General features: G+C 37.5%; 1 protein-coding gene across 1 annotated transcript in view; it reads right to left on the bottom strand.

Annotated features, from left to right (window-relative positions):
- Window positions 1-715: 715 nt before the first annotated feature.
- LOC104075841 (centrosomal protein KIAA1731-like) overlaps window positions 716-16,263 on the bottom strand; it is a gene marked incomplete at its 5' end in the record, with an annotated part of 21,428 nt that continues 5,880 nt past the window's right edge. Inside the window, 12 exons of the mRNA XM_009576502.1 lie at window positions 716-763; window positions 1,675-1,774; window positions 2,304-2,412; window positions 2,957-3,160; window positions 3,952-4,069; window positions 5,036-5,209; window positions 5,991-6,637; window positions 8,960-9,122; window positions 9,366-9,520; window positions 10,884-11,117; window positions 12,684-12,822; window positions 14,413-14,519. Of these exons, the coding sequence (XP_009574797.1) occupies window positions 716-763; window positions 1,675-1,774; window positions 2,304-2,412; window positions 2,957-3,160; window positions 3,952-4,069; window positions 5,036-5,209; window positions 5,991-6,637; window positions 8,960-9,122; window positions 9,366-9,520; window positions 10,884-11,117; window positions 12,684-12,822; window positions 14,413-14,519 (2,198 nt within the window). The remainder of the gene's footprint in view (window positions 764-1,674; window positions 1,775-2,303; window positions 2,413-2,956; window positions 3,161-3,951; window positions 4,070-5,035; window positions 5,210-5,990; window positions 6,638-8,959; window positions 9,123-9,365; window positions 9,521-10,883; window positions 11,118-12,683; window positions 12,823-14,412; window positions 14,520-16,263) is intronic.

Raw genomic sequence — 16,263 nt, 5'->3', positions numbered from 1 at the left:
ATGAAAAATAAGCTTTCTATGACTTTTCTCTGCTATATTTTAAACAGGACCAGATTTAAGGAAATTGCCCTGGCTATTCCACCTGCTGATAACCAAATTCAACTTTATAGCAAAAGTTGAGCTTTGAATTTGTCCTGATGCTGTAATTACTTAGCTCTGAATTGGAGCTCAGGAAACTTGGACAGAAGAACTGCATTTGGAAGTAGTAACACTACAAGGTTTTTACTCCCTTCCTACCTTCATGTGCTTTAAGATGCACCTCTTGACTGCAGGAACCCACACTTCCTCATCATAAATCACAGAGTGCAAAGAACAGATTAAAATTTCAACTTTACCGAAGACATTAATGTCTTGCTTCCTGAGGATTCAAGTTGTCTTAAAAAAACTTTATTTGAAAATGCGTTATACAGGTATATTACAAAAGTTAGTACGATCTCCCTTTCAAACACTAATGCACATCAAGAAAAGCTTTTGACAACAGTCTACTCCATTGGAGACAAGCCATGTTTAAAGCAGTAGTTAATCTGCTGCTGTAGTGATCTCGGTAAACCATTAAGGTACTACGCAGATTTTGTTTACTTACGGTTTTCCTACAGCCTAAAGCTGAGGATTCCTAATGGCTCCACAATTAACTTAATGAAGTCTGCATTATTCAGTGGTCTTTTGGATTGTACCAATACAGTAGTGTTCCTTGTTGCTCAAAGTCTTCTGCAAGTCATGGTGCTTTCCAAGTCTTCTTGGCTCGTAGTTTTTCCAGCATTTTCTGCAAATAAAACAAACCATGAGACTACAAGTAGTGTAGCTTAAGTGACTATACGAAAAGCAGTATAAGAAGGTGGACACAACTGAGGTACTACTCATGTATGGACAGGGCAAATCTGGACAATGGGGCAATGGGTTCAGTTACTGCTACTGCTCCAAAAAGCCCACAGATTTCAGGGGGAAGGTATGCTTATTTCTCTTATTTTCTGTTAATTATGGAATCTGTAAAACAACATAAAAAGAGCAGCAATTTATTCCACCACAAAAAAGTTGAGATGGTCAGTGCTAAAGGCAGGACTTGGGGCTGGAGTCCCCAGCAGCTGTCTCAGCCTGTCAGGATCATCAAGCATTTCCTTCCTCCCAGCTGTCTGGAAGGGCCCCTTACGAGGCTCAGCAGGGGACAGGGAGAATTAACAACTCCAGTCCTCTTGTTCAACCCCCTATTCTAGAGCAACCGCAGGCAAACCCAGACAGGATTCTTGCAAATGTAAGTTCAGGTGTGCTCAGCTAGGCAGAATCTTAAGCTACCTAGAGTAGCCAACAAAGCCACCCCCCAAAAAAACCCTGCCTTGTAATGGAAATTCAGTCAAGTTTGGACTAATAAACCCCCCTGCTATTCTTTTATCAAGTAGACTTTCTAGGAGCTGGGGTCTCTTTTTGCTCAGCCTCAAGTCATCAGAAAAATTCAGCCCAAGGCAGACACGCTTTTTAGAGAAAATTCTAGCTCAGTGTTAGTGTTGATAAGGAAATTCTTAAGTGGGACATACCAATAGCATCACTTAAAATCCAGGCTGGATGGTCTCCATTTGAGTTGCACTCACACCACAGAACTACATCTCAATTAGTCTGATTAGAAGCTCAGTGAAATCAAGAGAACTAACCAGATAGAACGACATTGTAGCAGACTATTACCTTTTGAAACTCTTTAGCCTTTTCTCTATTTTTAGCATAAGTTTCTTGCCTTGTTTTTTCTTCCTTTCTGATTTTTTCTTCTGCAAGTTGATTATAAAGTCTGTCAAAACAGTCAGAAAAAAATTGTGTCTTGTCAGGAAGAAAGTGGCAAAGCTGGAATAAGTTAACAAGCTTAAGGGTTTATACTGTCTCAATTGCTAGAAATTAAGAAAGGAAATTTTGACTCAGCTCTCCAGTAATCTAGAATCACTTCAAATTCCTCTTTGGCTGCATCTAACAGACACCCCCTTCAGAGGTTGTACTTGCTGCATGTTACCATTAATAAGTGCCCAAGTGCAACTGTGAACTTTGTTTCAAATTCATGCATGAACCGGCACAGCTGCCTGAGCACTATGGACTGAGCAGGCTGCCAGTCATGTTTCTTACTGCCAGCTGTGCCAGGAAACTTCCCACCAGGTACCTGTATCAAACACACTTGCCTTCTCCCTCCCAGATGTTTTGTGTTAAGCAGCATTGGGTCCAACTGGAAGAGCACAAACTGCTCTGACTGACCAGTGGTTTTCACAAGACACAGATGACCTACTTCTGTTTTTTAATCCAAACTCCTCCCACTTGTGTTCGTGCAATACCTTGAAGTACGCTGGTGCATTTCAATTTCTCCAGACTTCCTGTCCTCTGGAGAAGACACTTTCACTTCTCCTACTTTCTTCAGCTGATTGGCCACTGCACCTTTTTTCCCTAAAAAAGCACCAAACATATCATAAATTTAAATCTCTAGTCAGCTAACTCAAAAGCATGAAAGGTTTTCAAAGTTTTCTAAGTGACATTATAAAAAAAGAAGTAAGCTAGCAGAATGGACCAATGGAGGTGATGTCTTGTGTTAAAAATATATCTTCACAGTCTCACTCATGGGGCTGCTGCCTGTACTTTAAGCCAGCCATGCTTCTCAACAGCCAACTTCCAACACCCCATTAACAGACATTAGAGATGCATCAGTTCACTTAATATGGTTGTTCTTTGATAAACAACTATTATTTGCAGAGACACCTTATGACTACAAACAAGTGGGCAGATTGTGAAAATATCAAGAGGACTCATAAGGGCTCTTACAAGTCTGAAGAGGTAGCCAGACAGTGGGGGAAAAAAGCTCCCCACATCCCTGAGAAAACAAATACCCCAGTCTGCAATAGCAAAGATGCAACAAATGTGAAATCTATTCTTTGATATAAAACAGCAACTAAAAGCGTACCTAATGCTATGTCTTGTCCCCAGATAAACGTACCAGAGATAAGAAAAGACTCCTTTTGCCTGCTTAACTTCTCAGACTTTCCTCTTTGAAACTGTCTGGCTTCTGGCTTTTCATTTTCTTTCTCTCTATTTTTTATTTCTTCTACTCTTTTCAGAGATTTCTGGATGAAGTTCTTCTTTCTTTTTAAAAAAGATTCTTGCAAACTTCCTGGTGTAGCTGCAAACTCCAGCAGCATCACTGTGAAAGAGAATGAGAAGTCTGAACATTTCTCACTTTTAGGGATGAGCAACATCACCTCTAATAAGTCATGCATTTCAGTGTATTCCTCCTAAAATGCTCAGCTTGGCTACTTTTGGAAATTGTATTAGGAGAATGACACTGTGAATGATGAGTAATCTTGCAAAATAAGAAGCAATTCAGACCTATGGAATCTAACTAAGCAGGTCTGCAAGACAAATACTGTGATAAACACTGCATCGAAAGCAATCTTGAGGCATCAAAACATATCAAAGACCTGAGAAGTCTCCAACACAGTTAAGTTCTGTCAATTCCTGTCTTTCATGTTACTGCTGTTCATCTTGGACAAAAATTATTTCAGTATTTTACTGATGCATACTATCATCAGAATAGAAAAAAAAGACACTCTTTGGCTTTGGAGCTTGGGGACTAACAGGAAATAAAAAAACAAGTGAAGACACATAAACTGTAAGACAACAAACCACAAACCACCACAGAATTCTTCAAAATTAAGTAGTTACAACACACAGAAAACAGCGTATTGTAGATATTATGAACTTTCATGAAAGATAGCCTGGCATAGGAAGAGACAAGTCAATACTTCCTTGTCAATAAGATACGTATTAAACCTGGGTCAAATGTGCTACAAACCAAGCCTGAAGATGCACTTGCCTAAGTAAAAGCAGCTCTATGTTTTCCAAAGGAGAGGTGTATTTTATTGATGATTTTAATACTATAAAGGCAGACCTTCTCTATCTCAACTTCAGTATATTGAAGTTAGACATAATTACCTGCAGTCTGATGCGATGGAAAGTGACTGTCATTGGGACTCTGGGCTTTGGAAGAGCTGTCAGGCCTTACAAACACTGAATAATCTCCATCTGGAGCTAGCGGTAAAAATTCTCTCTCCTGTTTCAAAAGGAATCAGTGACTGGAACTGCTTAAGATATACCACAAATTTGAGTGAAGTGGTAGTACTGTACCACTAGCGTAGACACAATGGAAATGAAAGACATACTCTTTTGCCTTTATAGCAAATGCAAGAAAAACATCAGAAATGGATCCTGGTAGTAAGTATTAAAAAGCTACTTTCTAAAAATCCATTAAAAACCCTTTGCCCACCAGATTTCAATTGCTTGTTCTTAATACAGGGCTGCATAGTTTCATCTCAACAGATGTATTTTTCTTTCTGCCTGTTCTCTCTAGCTCTCCCCCACCACTCTTACTGCTGTCTCTCTTTCCTCCATTCTCAGCTGGAAGGCAACACCCACTGCAGAAGTACAGCCTCCAGCTGCCAACTTCCACCTTACCCACTTTTCAATTACTTTATAAAGACCCATCCTTAGGCACTTTTAGGATCTTCTCTAGATGCCTCCTGTAATTGAAACATGATTTCATCTAACAGACACATATTACTTGGTTCTACGTTATTGCTTCAGCACCCAAACTATTCCCTCACTGCAAACCAGTCCCTCTACAATTTATGGCCTTTGTTTTATATAAGCTCCATCCACTAGGTAGGGGATTTTTCCTTTTTTCCCCCCGTTTAGTTTGTAGCTTTTGTTTTGTCCTCTCATTCAAGTCTCCAACTAATGGGATACAATTTAGTCTTGCAAACACCAGCAAGATAGTTCTATTTCTCATATCTACACCAATACGACAAGAAGATTTTAAAGACTAGCCTGAATTTAAGATCTATTAGATCGGTCCAGAAAACATAACATCAAACCAAGACGATCCAAGCAATTACTAAGCTCGGATACCCCTAACATTCTTCCATTTTGCAACAGTGGATTAACTGCTACAGTGGAGCCTCTCCTTATTATGATTAAGACTAAGTTAAAATCAGAATTACATTAGATAATAAAGACTCACCTCAGTAAAAACATTAAATTCAGACTGATCCACGCATGCTGGGTTACTGATTTTATCCTCCTTAATTTTCTCTTGGTTAGTATGTTCAACGTCTGATTCTGCAATACTGATGTCATTTGAACTTATCAGAGTGAGTTCAGGTTCTTCCATAATACCACAGCCTGACTCAGTGTCCTAGAAAATACATTATACAAGACATCAGTGTAAAAAAAAGAAAAAGTAAAAAAAAAAAAAAAAATCACTATTTCCAGCAATAGCAACAGCTGTTATCTTGTCAGAAAAAGGAGGCTCATTTAACATGTAGAAGAAAATCTGCCCCCAAGCAATAAATGAAATACAGAAAGAACACTTTGCCTGAGGTTTTGGTGTATCCAAACCCTGGAACTTAAGTCCAATGCAAAGTATTTTATATACCTGTGTTAAAAAAAAAAACAACAAATAACCCAAAGCAACCAAACAATAACAAAAATTCCACCTCTCCTCCACTCCCCCCAAGTTTAAATTACTTAGTTCTAGGGCAAACTTTTTTTTTTTGAAGTTACAAAGCTATTTCCTTAAGTTTGCTTATGCTTTGGTTAAATTATTTACCTCCTTCAGGCTTCTAAATGGGGATAGGGGCTGTTCAGTTATGTAACCGTGCCATGTAATACAGATGCATACGCTATACCAACTGATGCTGAGAGAGGGAGATGCAATAGAGATGCTATAGCTCCTCCAACAATCATGGGAACTCCAGCTCATTTTAGCTACTGCTAATTATTTCAGTGCTATGATCTGAAAGAAGTGTAGGGCAGAAGTCCAGGAAGCATGCATGTCTTAAACTAGAATTGTAAAAAAATCAATATTTGCCAAGCTTTCAGATATTAAAGGTCTAAGACAACTTGGTGAAACAACAAAAAAAACCCAACAAAAAAGCCTGGGCAAATTACTGAGTTTGGAAATCTGTTTTACTCACCCAGATTGGAATACAACATGAGGTTCTGGGCAGAGAATTAGTGTGTTTTTCATGTCTTTCCAGGAGAGAACCATTCTGTTGTATAACAACATCCATCTGTAAATGGATGTCTGAGTCTTCCAAGTTGGTTTCTCTGGGAACCCTTGAAGATTTTTGTAGTTCTGGAAAGCCTTCATCTGGCTCCTTTATATTTGTATTGTACTGAGAATCCAGCGCCACAGCTTTATTTGCTTCAGGTACATGAACTGATTTCTCAGGAAGCTTCACGTACTTCTTATCAAATGCCTCCACAGGTAATTTTTCAGAAGCGACAATCTCTTTTAACAAGTGTTGAGGGAAAGTTTCATCCACTGTAACTGGTGTGGTATTTAGCTGGTAAAATGATTTTTGCTCTTCCAGTGGATTCAGACTTTCATTTCGCAGATCTTCCATTGAACACTGGAGATTAATACATTCCATATTTCTTGCCAGTTCTTCGTATTCTCTGGCAGATGAAATACAGTTCTCATTGCTCCATTTTTTAATTCCAGGGGTTCGTTCAAAAGATCTCTGTAACACAGCACTAAGGTCTCCTGGCTGATCAGCATTCTGATAGTGATCACTCAGAGTAGATTCTGATTGCAGTGGGTGAAAAGATTCTTCAGATGCTGTTTCAAAAATTATCAAGAGTTAAAATTCTAACTAATGCAACAGAATTTCAACTTTAAAAAGTCCCTCCATAATGACACTTTTCAGTAACGTATTATAAGAAGTCTAGTAAATAGGAAAAAACATTTTGTTTAAAAAAGTCTGTTTACATTTCTTCAAACATAATACCATTAACATTACATAAAATGATTCCTCCACTGTACACAAAACAATTTCAAGAAACACCACTTTTTGTTGCCTCTTAGAATATGTTTAGGGACAGACTTCGTGATGGTGCTGACATAACTATATTGAAAGTCAATGGATTTTACAATTTATAGTCTGTAAATGGAAGTCCTTTGAGTCCCTTTTGGGCCTCCAACAAAGTGTCTAAAACACGAAGAAAACAATCCCAAACACCATTAGTTGGGCCAAAACTCTTCATAGCAGAAGAAAACATCCAAACTGGAACACTGATTGCTGTTCCTACAAGTTACAATATTGCACCCTAAGTTATCTTTCCCTTAGGGTCTACACATACAAATCAAGATGTATTTTTTTTCCAGAAGAGGCTGGGAAAAGAGAAAGATTGGATATCAGCATTTTAATTATTGGGGAGGCATTTCAGCAGTACAGCATATGCCAAACAAACAACAGGGTTGTTGAAAAAAAGATTTTTTTTTCCAACATGCCTCTGACCTAAGTTTGATAAAATCAGTTACACTAACTCCAGCATCATGCTATCAATAGGCTTTTTACACAGACAGAAATATATCACATAAACCTTTAAAGGTTTCATTTAAAGATTTTTTTTCATTCTTTGACACATACAAAATATCTAGTTTTACATGTATAAAGAATATTGTCTCCTGATAAATAGCTGTTAACAGGAAGGGAGGAATTACACTGCAACATCAGCCATTACTAGAAAATTCTCCAGATGATGGACTTACATAGCAGTCTGCCTTGAACTGACAACCCAAAATAGTTTTCACTTGCTTAGCCTGTTGCTTATGTTATTTCCCCCCCGCTCTTTTAAAGCACAAGAATATTTGGTTTGGGATTATAAAAACACTTCAGAGATGGGGAGATACTGCAGTTACATTTAAAGCACAAAGACTGTTTAGCAATTTAGAAATAGAATGTTTTGAAGTTAGAAGGGAGTTTCCTAAATCGTATTCGCTGTGACCACAGGTAGTCTCAAAGTGTAAGCCTCTTTTTTTTTTTTTTTACCAGCATCTGCCAGCTAAAGAAAGAGAGGAGTATAATAGACACAGAATAGTCGCTTGCAGCTTTAAAGATAAATAGTGTGTGTTTCTAAAATGTAGATGTATATATATGCAAATAACAAAGATAATTGACCAGGAACATTTACATTATAAATACATCTATGACTTAAAATATTGTGCCGTGTTTTCTGTTACTGTTCAGCTTTCTGTTGAAGCACCTTAAAATGCTGAAACGCCTGATTCTTGGTAAGTAAGAGCTTCAGAAATATTTAAAGTACTACTAGCTGCATTTGGAATTTCAGATTGGTTCTTTTCTTTAGAATACATGAAATAGCAAGTTAATTTGAATTCAACTACAAAACATTAAAAAAGTTTTCCTGCTATGAGCTGCAGTTAACTTAATGCTGCTGTAGAATCATAAACTTTTAATCTACTAAATTAATTACTACATTGTAATCTAAAAGTTTATTCCTTCCTCTCTTCCGTGCCTTCATTTTGCAGATAGATAAAGCAATTATATAATCAGACCAAATATCACAGTGTGCAGTACATAATGACCATTAGTGTGACTTAACAGTGGAAAAGGAAAATTAAATGGTTTCTTGAAAGACACAATGTATAAAAGAAAAACAAGTAAGATCAGAGAGATTCTAACACATATATCTCAGAAAATTTTAATCAATTTATGAACTTCTTTAATTTCCTCAAACTTACAAAATGATGGATATGCACGAACAAGTATTTGGAAAAGTATTTAAACTGACAGTTTCAACCAGAGTTGGTATTTCTTCACTAACATCATAATTACTGCACAAGTAATAAGTAACATAATATCCATTACAGTGACATGAATATGCAGGTCTGCTTTTGTATTGAAGTCATAACTGCTGAGGAAATAAAGAACTTCACAAAATTTAGGAGTTCTACCCACTAAAGGTGGTGGAGAAGACAACGCGTGAGAGAGCAGCAGCAGAGTTAAGACATTTCAAAGTAGGGCTGATAGAGAAGAGTTCCTTCCCAGTTTCAACACAGCAAATCCACCTTAAGGGTTAGTATTTACATATTGGCAATAGGTCGATTTTGAAAGCATTGATCTGATTATACTGTACATACCTAGAGTAGCATTTTCTTTAACAGACTCTTCTTCTGATGTAATGTTGTTTGGCCCGTTTGTTTCAAGACTGGAAGGCAGACTGCTTCTTTGTATATTCAAACTGGAGTTTCCCACTTCTAGAAACATAGACATGTCTTGACTTTTTGTTGAAAATTTTGAAGTCTAGTGGCAGAAAAAAAAAAAAAAAATCTTGATTTCAGAAATATGAAGGATAAAAAGTTAAAGGTAATATTTGATTTTTGGATCACATTTCTGCTACAACCAGCAAAAACGCTTCCAGTTCTAAGTATATCAAAGATTATTATTGTGTTCCTCCTAAACAGAAAACACTATAGGGATTATACAATTAAATCTTACAGAAATCTTAAGCCAGAGTATTTCTCCATCAGAGTTTTTCTGTAGTACCTTGCTAAATTCTCTACTGTCTTGTGAAATTCTGTATTGAGAACAGGACGATGAAGCATCAAAGTCAAGACTTGGTTCCAAAGGCTGAAAGAGCTGGTGATGGAAGTTTGGAAAATGTCTCTCTATTTCAGGAAAATCAAGTTCAGCTGCTAGAGCTATAAGAAAAGAGGTTATTTTAAAAACAAACAAAAAACACCCACCCAAAAACAACCCCCCTCAAAAAACCAACAGACATATCACACTTTGCTTCTATATGCAGTAAATAAAGTATATAGAATTCTGCAGGTATACAAATACTAGCTTGTTAAAAAAAATAATCTTTACAACATCCAATTCTTTCACTCTGATACAATGCAGGTATAAAAAGCAGCAAGAAAGTGCTACACTGATGCAATTTTTTTTTTTTTTAAATGAAAAGATTAAGTCCATAAGCTCTCTGGTTCAGCACTTGTGAGACTGCATCAGAAGTAGTGTGAGCTTCCCAGTACAAAACACACAGTGACACAGTGAAGCAAGTCCAATGAAGAGCCACAAGGATGATTAAAGGAAGGATGAAGCACATGATGTTCAAAGAGAAACTAAAAAACTGAGTTTGTTCAATCTTAAGAAAAGGCTTGGTGGTGTTTGGGAAGGGGTACAGAAATCTCTGCTGTCTACTACTAAGAGACAGTATAGAGAAGATGCAGTCAGTCTTCTTGGACATGCTTAGTGAAAAAAAAAGAGATAATGTACACAAGATGAAACACAGGAAATTCTGGCTGGATACAACTAAAAAAAAAAAAAAAAAAAAAGAGAAGGAAAGTAGAAAGTTGTTAAAATGTTGCCCACAGGGGCATGTGGAATCTCTGTCCTTGAAGATACTCAGAACTTTCCTGGAGAAGGCCTTAAGCAACCTGGTCTAAGTTGGCTCTGCTGTGAGCAGGAAGGAGAATTTGGATCACATAACTAGAAGTCCTTCCTGGTCTAGATTAATCTATAATTCTATGATTCTAGGTTTTCAAATATTCCAGTAGGAAGTGAATGAAAATACTAGCATTATCTTCATGATAGCTAATAGAGATGTTCTTATTTTCACGAATCGTTACATTTTTCTAGACAGCACCGAACTCCCACCAGTCTGTTAATCAGTGTTTCATCAACTATGTGACCCTATATGAATAATCAAGTATTATATATTATTGTCTCTACCTTCCTGAAGAGAAAATTGTGCATAAACAAGCGATAAAATTGGCACAGAAAACAATCAATCTAGCCATGGTAGCAGGAAGCTGCGCAGAACTAGGCTATGATTAGACAGATATCTGATCAGACTATCTTGCACTACACTATGCTACGCGGACATATACATAAAGCAAAGCGTGAAAACAAAGCATCAAAGTTCTCGCATGTAAAATCCTTAATGACTTTAAAATGTAAGCTGAATATAAATGATACAGACTAACACATAACACTGAGTGAACTCCTCCTCATCCTGTATGATGAGAGCGCAGCACAAAAATGCTTTAAAATGGCAAATACCTTGGAAATGTGTATTGTCCTCCAAGTAAGAGTTCAAGTCTCCAGTACCTTTCCCCAAGATCTGCTGTATCTGACTTCCTTTACAAAGGTACATCTCTCCTTCAGGCAACTGAGTTTCAGATGCTCCAGACAAATTCTCTTGCCTCTGCTGCAAGGTAAAAGGCAGCAAGGAGTTCCAAAGGCAGCTTACAGTTTCTCTCAAAATTCGATCTTCCGTACTATCAGAAGACAATCCTGAAATAGTAAGCTAGATGTTCACAGTTTTGCATATAAACCACATACATGAAGTGATCTGAAAAGACACTGCCTAATATCCTGAAATATTCATAAAGAACTCTAGGGTTTTGTTTCTTTAATTGTCTCCTGTCAATGCTCCCCCAAACCTTACCACAAACTTCCACAAATTCAAGTTGATAATATCTAATTAGGTAGTAGTCAGTACAGCTTAGCACTTTTAGAGTATGTAGATTTAGGAAATACTGAAACAATAAAATCAGAAAAGAATACTGTTATTTTATGCTAGCTAGCATATTTTTACTTCCTATCGCACATAAATGTGTCAATCCTTTAATACGATCTTGAGTATCTTTATGACATCAGGCAGTAGTTTTATTCATGCTTAAATCGAAATTGCCCAATACCAACAAAAGAAATCTGAGGGAATCAAGGAAACCAAAATAGTGTTCCTAGTTAGCATACCAACCCTTCTTTGTCTATATGCTTACAGAAGAATTGCACAAAGCTATCAGAAAAGGTCATTCTAAGACACAGCTAGACTTGAAAAATTCATTAATGTAGCTGAGTAACCAAAACCTTTGGTATTTTGATTCCACAACTAAAAAACAATAGAAAAGAAGAGCTACAAACAAATGATCTTAGAATTTGCCTTAGGTTTTTTACTTCAATAAAACACAGATTTGCCACATGAGTTATGAAGTTTATTACTCAAAATAACACTTACAAGTTTAGAACATTAGGGTTAAAATACAGCCTGAGATTTCAGCAGCTCAAAAATTGTAGTCTTCAAAAATTGATTTTATAAACATGGAATAACTCATATACGCATATGGTTGTTGATGAGATCAGGTATGCGTCAGATTAACACAATATTAAGCCTTAAAGTAAATAAATCCATGGGTCACTATCTAATCACTTTCAAACTCACTTCCCATGTTCACAAGTGATGTCAGTATATAAAGGAGCAACTATATATTTATTATAAAGGAATGATTTTTAATTTTATGAAAAACTAACTTAAGATCAAGAGGCAGACTGCAAGCAAAAAAGGATATGAACACGTATTTCCCAGAAAACTATTAAAAGTTAATATGGCATTCAAGTGACATTTTCACAAATAAGTTATTAAGCATTACTATGGTGACAAGAATATTGGAACAATTCTCTTAACAGCAAGACAACAATCATAACTCTATAACAATCTATGATATATATTGATTTGAAAACTTTTATCAGTGTATGATTCAGGGTTCCCTTTTTTAAAAAAATTTGCCACTTCAAAACTGCTAGCATTATAGTTGCTTAGTAAAACTCAAAACATCCTTTGCCAAAGCTCATGTGTTATAATGTTAAATTATTACAAAAGTAAAAAAATCATGAGCACATAACGAAATATTCTAGTTACTCTCAACTCTAAGACATATAATTCATTCGTAAGTGAAGTTCCCCAGTAGTCTATTTCAGAAGAATTCATGTCCAGTGAGTTAGACCCATTCTATTATGAAATAAAGAGAATGCACAATTTTCCTTTTACAAGAACAACAACAAAACCCAAACACTTACCAGTGTCAACAGGGCTCACATCCAACGTTTCACTAGTCAAAAAGCTTCCAGTGGAAATTGTTGAAGATAAGTCACAGGGTATTCCTTGCATGAAAGCCTCTGAACCTAAGTTCGTTGATACTACTTTAGAAAGTACTTCCTAGGATAAAATAATATACCTATTACCATGTATTTGGATGTCCATAATTAAAGCTTTAAATCCACACATCTTATTCTGAGCTCAGTTCAAGTGTAGAAGCCCTCATGTTTTGCAGTCAGGCAAATACAGATTCATCATTGCTCAGTAAAAAACAGTCACACCCAACATCCCAGACACACCCCTCCCCAACAGCCCCCTCCACACACACACACACACACACGTGTGCGCACACACACACACACACACACACACACACACACACACACAATTATAAAGCTTCTCAGAACTCCATACAAATCATGACACCTGGAAGATTATTTTATCTTCTGGTCATCAGATTTGGCTATTTCTCATCACAGACCCACTTCAGTAGAATTGTAGATCTCAGAGGAACATATATGCAATACATGAAAAACTCAGGAATTTTACAAGTACTTGCAAGACTAAGCCTTTTGCATACAGGAGACTGATTTAAAAATTTAATTCTACGAAATTAAATGAAAAATATACAAAATATCCTAAAATATTATCTTCCTTAATTTTTAAGTAAGCTCTACAAAGTCACAAAACAGAGCATGTAGGTTCTTGTACTTCCCAATTTTGAAGAATTATATGTGAACATTTCTTCCCAAACTCTGAATTAAAATGTGCACTAAGAAGATAAAAGACAAAAATCTAAGAAACCGTTCCCCTACATATTTCATTATATACTACCTTATATAATTATATTTAACATACACATATTTAAAAATAATGTTATACACACATATACAAATACATGTTATACACAGCATTTTTTAAATACTGTTTTTATCTCCTGACAAAACGATGGGATCTTTGGGTGAGGGAAAAGCAGGGGATATCATTGGTGTTGATTTTGGCAAGGCTTTTAACGCTGTCTCTCACTACATTCTTGTATCCCAGTTTGGATGTCACAACCTGGATGGATGGATGACAAGATGGGTAAAAAAAACTGCCTGGATAATCAGGCTCAGAGGACAGCGATTAAAGGGGTACACTCTACCTGGAGGTGGGGAACAAGTGGAGTATGACAGGGCTCCATCCTAGGAGCTGTCCTCTTTAACACCTTTGGCAATGACCCAGAGGAGATGAAACCATACTGCAGATAACACTAAGCTGGGAGGACCATCCGATACACTAAACGGCAGGGCTGACATCTAGAAGGATCTCATGATCCTCTAGAAGGATCCTCATGAGGCCCTATAGGAATGTTATGACACACAGCAAGAACAAATGCAAAGTCCAGCGCCTGGGAAGGAAGAACCCCATACGTCAGTCCAAGCTGGGGAGCAGTCTGTGAAAAAGGACCCAGGAGTCTCGGCAGACAGCGAGCTGAGCGTAAGCCCACGGTGTGCCCTGGCAGCAAAGAGGGGCAACAGCATTCTGCGCTGTATGAACAGGAATATAGCCAGTAGATCCATTGCAGTGATTACCTCTCTTTACTTGGTGCTTGTTATACTGCTGCATCTAGAATACCACACCCAGTCTTAGCCTCCCAATATGAGATAGAAAGATTTAATCACAAATAAAGAGTAAGTTACGTAACATGGTTATTTTGATATGACTAACCGTATTATCAAGTCTGAATGATGGTCCAGAATGCGTTTTAACTCCCTCTCCAATTTCAGCAGCAAGAACTGGTGAATCTTGAGCCACTTGAGAATCCTGGGGCTGGGCTGAACACAAATACAATAGAAGCAATAAGGAATAGAAAGCAACTTCTTGAGTTCATCGTTAGCAATTTTTTTTTTTGAACACCAGATGGCAGTAATACTCTACTGCTGCTGTCCCCGCTATTAGGGCACCGATTTTGCCCATCCTTACCACTTTCTTTTCACCGACAACATACTTTCTGCTCCACTGTACCACCGATTTAATTGGCAACCAGTGGTTCTCCTTGACCAGCCTTCCTAAAATGTCTAACTAGCATGACTGCTTTCTGCAGGGCATGCAGGAAGAGCTAGAAATTCATGCTTTGGCTTTGCAGAATGAAACATGGCTTTGCTAGTGTGACTACAATCATTTAACTGGGAATCTTTTGCCTTCTACCATTACAATGATTACAAAGAAAAGCAGACATTCCAAGCAGATCAGAGAAACCAGAAACAATGAATTACTTAACTATAGCACGACTACTACCACAGAACCGAATCACCTTTGCCATAGTGCTCTTACACATAAAAATAAGATCAGTATATGTGTAAAAGAAGTACCATAGCAGCACCAGAAAAATGCAATTTCTGTAATGTGCTGACAAGCATCTTCAAAGTTTGACAATTCTAAGATTGTAAATGAATTGCCAACAAGCAACTCTAAAATAAGTATTGTCATTTCCAGTAATAATTTTCAAGAAAGAAGTGCTAAGTATCAAACTGAAATTAAACAGTAGAAGTGAAGTAGGTATGTTTTCTCCCAATTCTACAAGGGCTGCTAGTGACAGAGACGTTTCAAATCCCCAGCATTTGTAAGGCTCTATACGTAGGCAGATCTCGTAACATTCTGTGAGTCCTAACACTAATTTGTACCTTGTATAAACTGAAACTCAATTTCTTACTGGAAGGTGGGGTCCAGTTGTTCCATTTTTCCCACTACACAAAAGAAGGGGGGAGAGGTTTCCTCTGTGAGGCAACACCAGTATAGTATCTATATGATGTGATACTTATGTATCTCAATCGATATGAAACACTTTGAAACTCACTTCGGCGGGTGGGAGGGGTGGAGTGGAGGGGGGATCTAAGGTTTCCTATAGCCACTATCATCCAGTACTCTTCTAAGAGGAAGTCAAGACATGAAACAAAATACATCTAAAATATATTTGGATTAAAAGAGAAGTTAACCTATTCTGAATTCATTTACTATGTTATTACATTAAATGCTAACTAAGTGATCTCAAAATAAAGGGTAAAGAAATTCTCAAATGGCTTCTTTCCCCCCACACTCACAAATTCTCCAGAAACTTCTAGCAGGCTTGATCCTGATCATTTCATAGAATCACAGAATCGTTGAGGTTGGAAAAGACCTTTAAGATCATCGAGTCGAACCGTTAACCTAGCACTGCCAAGTCCAACGCTAAACCATGTCCCTAAGCACTACATCTACATGTCTTTTAAACACCTGCAGGGATGGTGACTTAACCACTTCCCTGGGCAGCCTGCTCCAAGGCTTAACAACCCTTTTGGTGAAGGAATTTTTCCTAATATCCAATCTAAACCTCCCCTGGTGCAACTTGAGGCCATTTCCTCTCATCCCATCACTAGTTACTTGGCAGAAGAGACCAACCCGCACCTCGCTACAACCTCCTTTCAGGTAGTTGTAGAGCACGATGAGGTCTCCCCTCAGCCTCCTCTTCTCCAGGCTAAACAGCCCCAGTTCCCTCAGCGGCTCCTCATAAGACTTGTGCTCCAGGCCCTTCACCAGCTT

This window comes from Fulmarus glacialis, unplaced genomic scaffold (assembly GCF_000690835.1).
Source record: "Fulmarus glacialis isolate BGI_N327 unplaced genomic scaffold, ASM69083v1 scaffold39420, whole genome shotgun sequence".
Lineage (NCBI taxonomy): Eukaryota > Metazoa > Chordata > Aves > Procellariiformes > Procellariidae > Fulmarus > Fulmarus glacialis.
This window is presented reverse-complemented; position numbering and strand designations above follow the sequence as displayed.